The 10,778-nt window shown below is 33.4% G+C and overlaps 1 protein-coding gene across 2 annotated transcripts; it reads right to left on the reverse strand.

Annotated features, from left to right (window-relative positions):
- Positions 1-5,888: 5,888 nt before the first annotated feature.
- On the reverse strand, positions 5,889-9,494 carry LOC149533371 (GDSL esterase/lipase 7-like). 2 transcript variants are annotated; one of them, XM_089805368.1, is made up of 5 exons: positions 9,074-9,494; positions 8,621-8,739; positions 8,273-8,512; positions 7,397-7,655; positions 5,889-6,582 (listed from the first exon to the last, which is right to left on the reverse strand). In XM_089805368.1, the coding sequence occupies exons 1-5, from the start codon at positions 9,354-9,356 to the stop codon at positions 6,389-6,391; spliced, it is 1,095 nt and encodes a 364-aa protein (XP_089661494.1). In that variant the 5' UTR covers positions 9,357-9,494; the 3' UTR covers positions 5,889-6,388. The 2 variants fall into 2 exon arrangements, with proteins under 2 accessions (XP_089661494.1, XP_089661496.1); XM_089805370.1 differs by having other exon boundaries at positions 6,491-6,598.
- Between the last annotated feature and the right edge of the window lie 1,284 nt (positions 9,495-10,778).

A 10,778-nucleotide genomic window follows, 5' to 3' on the forward strand; every position in this document is an offset into this window, starting at 1 on the left:
TTGATGTATGATAAGAAGGAAGAGGAAGATCTGCCAGAGGTTCAAACCATTGAAGAATCTGATCTAGAAATGATAGCAACAAAAGTTATGGAATCTCTTCCATCCTCTCTAAGCCAAGCCCCTGTCTCATCAAGTTTTGAGCTGCAGACTACCAAGTTGAACATAGTTCAACTAAGTGGTGAAGAGAAGGAAGAAAAATAATAATAACTTACACCTTCACTGAGTGTAGCTAAGGTAGAAGAGGAGAAAGAAAATCCTTCATCCACCCTAGTAGTAACTGAGCATCGGGCTCTAATTACTCCTGGTGCAAGCCTAACTAAGCAACTACCTATCAAGGATGAGGATATAGTTGAAAAAGAAGATCAAGAAGTCAAGCTTCAACTGAGCAATGAAGAAAAGAGTATTAAAGGCAAAGGGAAAGAAACCATACCTTCATTAGCTACCAAGGTCAAAGGAAAATAAAATAAAATTGATGATATTGACCTAGATGAAGAGATTGTGATTCCAAATTGGGATCTTTACAATCTCTTTGGTGAGAAAATGGATATAATGGGTGAACTTTGGAAGAAATGAGCAAAGCAGTAGAAGCTGAGAGTAGAAAGGGATAGAAGAAAATTCCTTGAGGACATTAAAGATATAGTTTTAGATACATTTTCTATAGAGGTAAATGAAAAAGTTCTCATCATTGAAAAATTAGTTGAAATTGTACATAAGTTCAATGAAGAGGCAGATGACCAAGAAAAACTTCTTGAAAAGGCACAAAGGAAGATTGAGAATAAAGTTTTAGAAAATGTAGCCAAGCAAATTGCCATTGACCAGGTAGAGTTATCCACTCTTATTGGTACATTGGAGAATGTTGTAAATAATGTTGTATCTTTATTTGTAAAATTGAGTGACATAATAATTTTTACGAAGGAAACCAAGGATAAACTAGCTAATATTGATATGGACTTAAAGGTTGGTGCTAGTTAGTTAGCACTTAACCCAAGTTCAAGCTCAACTCATTTTGAAAAAGTTATATTTTTGATAGATCTATAGGCAGAATTGTTAAGGGAAGAGGCTAGAATAAGGGCAACCTTGACAAACATTCAAAGTATGATGCTTCCCCATATGGATATTATGTAGAAGAGAATTGAACATGCAAAGACACTAGTTGAAGACACAAACCTTTCGATGGTAGAGCATATGATGAAGTTATCAGTCGAACTACAGATAGATCTGCACATCTTAAAGGTATTACAAGATAATTGGGATAAGATTGTGTCTTTAATTTTGAAGGTACATAATGATTTCCTCTCTCATTTTGGCATAACCTTGTAAATTTTGGCATTTGTAACAAAAAAAAGTGTGTGTGTGTGTGTGTATATATATGTATACATACATACATACATACATATATATATATGTATGTATGTATGTATGTATGTATGTATGTATGTATGTGTGTATATATATATATATGTATATGTATATAGATGTGTGTGTGTATATATATATGTATACATATATATGTGTGTGTGTGTGTGTGTGTGTGTGTGTGTGTACACATACACACACACTCACACACACACACACACACACACACACACATGCAAATAAGGGAGAAATGTATATACAAGGGAAAAATATATCAAACAAGAACTATATGGAAGATATGTAAAAAGGAGATAAACAAAAATAATTTTAAAAAATAAAAATAAAAAGTTAGTTGTAACTAAGTGCAAAGTTTTCAATTCAAACCGAGTCACAAAATAGAGCACATACAAAGGGGGAGTTTGGCTAAAAGATTTTTGATTGAAGATTTTGTACATGACAAGTGTTTTTGTCACTAATACCAAAGGGGGAGATTGTTGACCCTATGATAAGACATATTTTCAATTAGTGCCAAAATACTTAGTCATCATGGGAAGTTGATTAATGCTACAACTGAGATCTCCCTCGGGCAGCAAGCAATAGTATAACCCGTGCTACCAACTAGAAGAATGTTAATCGAGCTCCAATGTAAACAAAGTTAGCCGAGCATTCCAATTTTAGAATGAGAACCAAGAAGGCAGAGCAATATGAACCAAGCCAATAGAGTTAGTCGAGTGATCAATGTGAACTGAGCATCCAGAGTCAACCAAGTGCCAAAGTTAGCCAAGTTCACAATGTTTCCTAAGTAATCTCCATATCAAGCTAACTAACTTTAGATTATCAAAAAAAATTATCAAGTCAGCTCAATGTTGATACTCGGGTCCAATGGCTTACTCAGGTGATATGCAGACTACTCAAGCAACATTGTGAACTTGGCTAAGTTTGGCACTCGGTTGACTCTAGATGCTCAATTCACATTGATCACTCAGCTAACTCTATTGGCTCGGTTCATACTTCTCTGCCTAACCAATTCTCATTCTAAAACTGGAATGCTCAGCTAACTTTTTTTACGCTAGAGCTTGATTAACATTCTTCTGCAACTCGGTTTCAGATTACTCAGGAAACATTTTGAACTCAGCTAACTTTGGCACTCAGTTGACTCTAGATGCTCAGTTCACATTGACCACTTGGCTAACTCTATTGGCTCGATTCATACTACTATGCCTACTCGGTTCTCATTCTAAAACTGGAGTGCTCAACTAAATTTGTTTATACTAGAGCTCGATTAACATTCTTTTGATTGGTAGCACAAGTTATACTAGTGCTAGTTGCCTGACGGAGATATTTGTTGCAGCACTAACCGACTTCCCATGAAGACTAAGTATTTTGGCACTAATTGGCAATATGTCTTATCATAGGGTACACAATCTCCCCCTTTGGTATTAGTGACAAAAACACTTGTCATGCACAAAATCTTCAATCAAAATCTATTAGCCAAACTCCACCTTTGTATGTGCTCTATTCTGGGACTCGGTTTGAATTGAAAACTTTGCAACTTGATTACAACTAACTTTTTTTTTTTGTCTTTTTAAAATTATTTTTGTTTATCTCCTTTTTACATATCTTATGTATAGTTCTTTTTCTATACATTTTTCCCTTGTATATACATTTCTCCCTTATTTGCATGTGTGTGTGTGTGCGCCCATGTGTTTGGGCGTGCGTGCACACACATATAAAGGGGGAGTTTGGCTAAAAGATTTTGATTGAAGATTTTGTGCATGACAAGTGTTTTTGTCACTAATATCAAAGGGGGAGATTGTTGAACCTATGATAAGACATATTGTCAATTAGTGCCAAAACACTTAATCATCATGGGAAGTTGGTTAGTGCTGCAACCGAGATCTCCCTCAAGTAGCAAGCACTAGTATAACCCGTATTACCAATCAGAAGAATGTTAATCGAGCTCCAATGTAAACAAAGTTAGTTGAGCATTCCAGTTTTAGAATGAGAACCGAGCAGGCAGAGCAATATGAACCGAGCTAATAGAGTTAGCCGAGTGATCAATGTGAACTAAGCATCTAGAGTCAACTGAGTGCCAAATTAGCCGAGTTCACAATGTTGCCTGAGTTATCGACATATCACTCGAGTATTAGCATTGAGCTGACTTGGTAATTGTTTTTGAAACTATTGAATTTCTATTGTAGTCGACCTAATGTAGAGTTACTATTTGGATCGATATATATATATATATATATATATATGAACGATAGCTTGTTTCATCCAAGTCATCATGAATCATGGAATTATAAGGCAAAGTAGAGATCAACCTACAGATTCATCCTAATAGGTGTATTAGTCTTAATTCCTCTAACCAAGTGGATTTAACAGTCCTTGCAAAATCTCTTAATAGAGTACATATGTTATTGTATTGTATAAATCCTTTCACAAGGTGGACCTAGCATTCCTACTTACTCTTAACCAAGTAGATCACCATAAGTGATCAATTGTAAGCCCTATCAGGCCAACTTTATTACTGTAGTAGTGAAGTATTGTAGGTTTCATCCCCACCCTAGTTCTACCTTCTCCTTAGAGGGTTTATGGGTTATCAAATGTTGTGTCAAAGTGTTACGGTGTTGTTTCTCTTATTGCTTTATGTTCCATGCATGCAAGTAGATTAGTTAATCTAATAAAGTGGGATTAAGAGAAAAAAAAAATTAAGTGGTTCCTGATTACCCCCCTTCCCACCCTCTCAGTCACTCTGTCATCATTCTATTTCCAACATTTGTGTGTATGTGTGTGTGCGCATGCGTGTGTGTGTGCATGTGTGCGACACTAAATTACAGACAAATCTAATCATATATCTTCACTTCACTTAGGGTCTGTTTGGTTCCTAGAAGATGATAGGAATTGGCTTTTCCAAAACCCGAATTTGAAAATTTGTGTGTTTGTTTCAAATTTGCAAAATGGAATTAACATACGGGACTTCCAAATTTACCTCAAAACCAGGTTTTCCACCTTCCTAAAAAAAGTAGGAATTGAAAATCAAAACCTAGTTTTATTTTTTAAGGAGTGTAAAAATAATAGATTGGACTACTTTTTGAAATTTGCCTTCAACTCCAAGCTTATGCATAAAAATTTGTCTTCACAGGCATCTTCCAAGTGAAACAAATGGCTTCAGTAAAATCTCAAAAATCAGAATGAAGATATACAAAACCTTGATTTGGCTAAACCAAGATTTGTAGAAATCTGGATTATTTTAATTCCACAAACCAAACGGACCCTTAAGGTTCCTTCAATTGGATTATATGAAATTTAATATTTGTGGGGTAGATATTATTTGCAAATATGTTTGTTAGGTTATCTTATGAGTGAGTTTCAAGGGCTTTCCACCTTTCTCAATCCTTCAAAATTGAACAATTAAAATAAAATAAAATAAAAGTCAGCCATATGTTCCTAAAGTGATTCTACAATATTTAATTCCTATTAAAGCCCTTTGATGTATGTTTTGTGATGTGAATGATTTTTCCTTGTAGTTCAAATCCTAAAACAAATGGATTATTGTCATGAGACATAATAATAAATTGCACAAACTTGTGATTGGTCCCTAGATGAGAAGGATAAAGGCAAGAAACTAGTTAAATTTGAATTTTAAAAATCTTATTGAGGTGAGAGGAGTCTTTAACTATGTCTAGAAATGATTCTCAAGATTTAAAAAATATGGAATAAGAAAATTATATTAGATTGGTGAGTTAAAGATTCCAAGGTGGTCTCAAGATTTTTAAAAATGTAATAAGAAGTTTTATTGGATTTTTGTGTGCATACAAATAAATGTGAAGATTTGTGGAACAAAAAATAAGTGGATAGGGTGAATGTGTAAGGATTTGTTAGTAAGAGATGGCTATATAGCAAAATAAATGTACCCTATTACACCTTATGTGATTTTTAAATTAATTAATTAATTTAGAAAAATGTCAAATCAAGTGCATTTATTCTTGACTATGAGAAATGTGATAAATGTTTAGTAGATGAATAAATATATATACAATGAGGTAGGTGGATAGCACAAAACAAGGGACCCTACTTTGCATAATATTTTGTCATTATCTATATGCCTATACCAAAACGCTTATCTTAAAATAAAGACAAAATTGAATAAATAAATATACAAAATTAACCAATTTATACTCAAATAAATCATTAAAATAATTACCTTAAATTATAAGAGTACTATTTTTAATTAAAAAATATTATAAACATTTTCTATTAAATAAGATTGCAAGTTGCAATTACACATTTCGATTAAACAATGACGTCATCTAAAATTCGTTAAATAAAATAAGAAAGATCCGAAGCTAAAACTAAGCTCAAACTGATCTTTATGTGAAATGATTAATGGTATTTAGAAAAGGATGCAACAAGCAATGAAATATGAAAAACCAACTCCAAATGCATAAAGAAAAGAGCTGGTGCAATCTAAAAAGCTCTGAAATTATCAAAGATAACGATGCCCCACAAATAATATGACAGACCAGAAATTCCATCAATACTTTTTGCTTTAAATTTCTTTACATTTTGAAAAAGAAAAACTACACGCTTTACAATTTCTTAAAAATGTTGTCCCCAGAAAATAATTTTATACATCCTTGGGTCAGATTTTATATAATCTCTGTGTCACTTTTGTCTGGGATTATACAGTGTTTGTGTAAACCCCATATGATGAAAGTTGAGAATGTCGGAATAGTTGTTGAAAAGAGTCATAAAGTTTTATGTTTATTTACAATTGGTGTTGGATGCCAACCCACATATAGCTGATAAATGCTCTCTCTGTCCCCACTTTGAAGAAACCTCTTCCACAAAGTTTTTCTCATGTCCCCACTTACAGAAATGCCTGTAATGCCTACACCAGTCAATTAATGCCTACATAGTAGAGGAACTAGTGTAGGAATCTACCATATTTCTGAAATTCAAAAGTTGTATCGAGGTATTAATTGCTGTTTCTGAAATTGATTGTGTAAGAATTTTTTTCATGAACGTTTCAGATCACACTCTGTAATCCGCTCCAAACTTCCTCCGCAATTATCTTCTGAACTCTTTCAGTGAGATGAAATGCATCCCAAAAAACATACTTGTCTGAATCTTTGCATACTGAGACTTCATTGCTCTGTCCACATCCCAGGGCGGCATTGAATAACCCCTTTCCGCAGCAAGCTGATTGAGTCTCAGAAAAACCTTCATACAATTTGAACTGGTTGTGATTTAGTTCATGAAATCTTCAGATTTAACATCATGGCTTGAAGGAAAAACAAAAGCTTATCTCAGATGAGATGCAATATAATTGTACTGTTAAATTATACATAAACATTGTGGAGTGGTTATTTCGGTCTGATGATGGACTATAGAACGTAATTCAAAAAATGTTGGGTTCAAGGAGAACTTTTCTAGGTCATCATTTTTCATTGTAGAGGAAGGACTGACCATTGGAAACTGAGAACAAGAACTATAATTCAAAATGTTAGGGGTCTAGTACCTCCCTACATTGTCGCTATCCATTACAGAGTAGGAACGGACCATTAAAAATCAAGAGCAAGAACTATGATTCAAAACATCGGGTCATATGAAGACTTCTTTTATTGTCATTCCCTGCTACAAAGTGAGAGCTGACCATTAAAAACTAAGAACAAGAACAATAATAGAAAATCAAGAGGACTTTTCTACACCGTCATTCTTCATTACAGAGTAGGGTATGCTCATTAGAAACCAAGAATGAGAACAACAGTTCAAAAAGTTGAGTTCAAGGAGGACTTCTCTACACTTTCATTAAGGACTCACCATTGAAAATCAAGAACAAGAACTATAATTCAAAATATTGAATTGGAGAAAGACTTCTCTACATCGTTATTCTCCATTACATAATAGATACTGACCATTGAAAATTTAAAAAACAAGAACAATAATTTGACTACATGAAACCCAAAAAATAAATTTAGATTAAAAGATGTAATGAGAAACCCTGAGACTTTGATGTTTTCAATGAAATTCTTACCCAAGGTGTTTCCATTGTGAATGATGTTTAGGAGTAGGTCATAAGTATTGACATAGATGAAGAGTGATCCTTTCAGATTTGTGTTCAAATGGTGGAGGAGCTTCTGCAGCCCTGAGTTAAATTGCTGAAACAATTCGTTGGCTGTTTCATCACAGCCACCATTGCATTTTGTAAAGCCAGAGTATAGCATTCCTGGGCTGCACCCCAATGCTGAAATTCCAAACACTATAAATTTCCTTCCACCCATTTCATGCAAACTCTGCAACATTCATGAACAACAATAAGGTTATAGAGCATTTCACACATCTAATGATGTATCATAAAATGTAACAAAAACATCTAAAAAAGCATACAATCAAATTTAAAAACATATAAAAATTATCATATTATACAGTGTAAAGTTTGATGACTTCAATTATTTCCAATGATAATAGGGTCATTCAACTTCAATGTAACGAATAGTTTTCAAAAATTTGATCATCAGTTTTTCTTTTATTGTTTTCAATACAAAATTTTATATCATCTATATTTTACTATTTGATACAGAAACATGAGGTTGAGGGGTTATCTTGGACATGATAACCTTCTCCCCCGTACTTATGAAGGTTTCAATATCATCCTCCATACTCTTTAAGGGTTTCATACATTATAGATGGCCTTACAAAGAAAACCAGTTGTGGTCAATCTTTTGATGACTAATAAAATATTATGTGGGACAGAAAAAATACAAGTTTCATACTCCCTCCCCTCATAATGCTGATCAAAATGCATTTATGACAACTTTTAAACCAAATATTTATGCCGAATACAGTGCTTTATTTAGTATATGCAAAAGCATTTAAATATAAAACTATCACTCAAACCATTAAAACTTACCAGTAAGTAGTTTTTATAGGAGTGCAATAAAGACTCAATGAAGGCTTCAGGGCTAACTCTGTTGCTCAGAGAAGCATTCGCCATGTAATTCCCTGCAATGTCGTTTGCTCCCACATTCACTGCAATTATTGAATCCGACAGAAATTCCTCTACTTGATAAAACCCACTTCCCAATTCTCTTTTCCACAAGGAGAATATATTTCTGAACTCATATACTTGCCGCCCAAATGAAACACCATTCTGTATCATCACACACCAAATTGGGATCAAAATCAGCTTTTTGAAATGTATAGACATAATCACTTCAAAATTCCTAAAATCTGATAATAATAAAAAGGTAATGTTTACCCGATGTTGAAGTGTACAGTTAAGCAACCCACTTGAATCAAAATCAGCATCCTTTGTTATGTCATTTACCACTCCAAGTTGAAACCATGGAGCAGCATAATCCACTCCCATCATGCTGGCTGTTATTCCAAATTCAAAACCAGATTATCACATCCATTACACATAATCTCTAACATTTAAACAGCCTTCAAATAATTTTGTCATTTGGGATAGTCAAACTTCTACAGTTTTGATATATAATCTTAGTAACATTTCTGAATTTTATTGTATGTTTTTTTGCCATCATTAAAGATGATTTATTGCCAAGATGAAACAACTACAAACAGAATGAAACTAAACACCCTAGATAATCAAATCCACAAATTTGCCAAAAAGCATAATTCGAAATAACTAACAAGAACAATCGTATAAATTGTTTGTTTTCTGAGATACCCAATAAATCTAAATGTTTACCTAAGAAATCAAATACTGTTCTGCCATTAGAGAAGCAACCAGTGGGCTTGCCAGAAAGCTTTGAGCCATATGAAGCAAAACTTTCATGAGCTGCAACACTTGGACTGATATAGTTAACATTCCCCAAATCTCCAAATACAAAAAGGGCAGAGGATTTAGAAGGGCCGCCATGAAACTGATCATACAATCCTTTGCTCCTCCAAACACATGCCCTGATAAACAAAACTACCACACAGAAGAACACAATCTTGATCCATCTCCCTCCCTGCAAATCCATTCTCATTAACTTAATTAAACTTCCAAAACACTTATTTCGCTCCGCTTCAAATCTCTGATGAACATTCTAACAAACTAGCCTGAAGTTTCATAGAGGACAAGAATTTCAATGGATACTACTGATATTTTCCAAGTGATCTAATTTTGTAATGCAATTCAGGCTCAATCTCAAACCTGTGTTAAACCTTCTAGTGAATTATAGTCAACGCTGACTTAGGAGACCCTTTAGAAGCTTCTAATGGATGATTTTTAGTGGCAGTTGGTTAATAGCAGGTAATGAATATAGAGAAGGGTAGAGAAATTTGTGGGATGGATGGTATTTAAACTTTTGAGGGTACATAATGGACCGTATATTGGGGTATTTCTCTGGACTGGGTATTAATGGGCTCATAACATTCTAGAAGCTTTTCAACGAGGGAATCAGGGCGAGCAATAATTCAAAGCACAAACAGCTGACGTGACCTTCCAAGCCATGTTTGTTTCTTCTCAATAATGTTAATGAGGACCATAGGAAAGAGGCATGAAAATAATAATAACAAAAGAGGGAGTAGTTGTTAATGATCTCCATTGAGCGTAAGGAGGGAGTCATGGCGGATATTGCAGAAGGAAAATGACGGCTTTCAGATCCTCACCAAACCCAGGCGGCCTCATCTTATCATCTTTCTTAACTTGTCATGTCTAAAGTGGATTATGATATTTTTTACAATAGGGTTTTTATTTATTTTTCTTAGGTTTTTGGATAGATTGAAATCATTATTTCTACAATGGGTCGATTGGGTCAATTAGAATTGGAATTTTTTTATCATTTTTTCATTTTACTAATTATAGTGTTGTTTTGTTTTTTGTTTTTTTAATTTGTGAAGTCTTCAATGAGAAACATTTATTGATATTTTTTAAAACTACAATTTAACATGCATAAATTAAATTAAAATTAATTTTTATTTAAGTAAAATATTTTTAAAAATAGACTAAATAATTATATTGGTTTAATTTATAATTGATTTACTATGTGTTTAAAACTATGAAGGTTAGAGATTTAAATAATTTTTGCATTCACTATTTTGATTAGATTATCATTGGAAGAATTTTCTACACCTCCGCTTATTTCGCTCTTAATATGTTTCTCAATATGATTGATTTTAAAACCTGCTAAAAGAACAAGAGCCCTTGTGTCAATAAACATAAGAGTAGCAAACAAATGTGTGCCTCGACAAAGTGGACTCAAAGAACAAATTTGCAAACACTACCATGTCTAGAGATATAGTAAATTCCTTGAGTAAGTGATTCATTTTAAAATCTATTTTCTATAATTCATAGAATGATTTAGAATTGTGAACAATGCTTGGATGGGACATGTATAAATGTTTGAGCTTTGATAGTGGGAAAAACTCAAAAAAACTAAATATTTAGTTTACTATGACAAAATTAT

Source organism: Cupressus sempervirens, chromosome 10, assembly GCF_028749045.1.
Source record: "Cupressus sempervirens isolate cs-2001-9-10 chromosome 10, ASM2874904v1, whole genome shotgun sequence".
Classification (NCBI taxonomy): domain Eukaryota; kingdom Viridiplantae; phylum Streptophyta; class Pinopsida; order Cupressales; family Cupressaceae; genus Cupressus; species Cupressus sempervirens.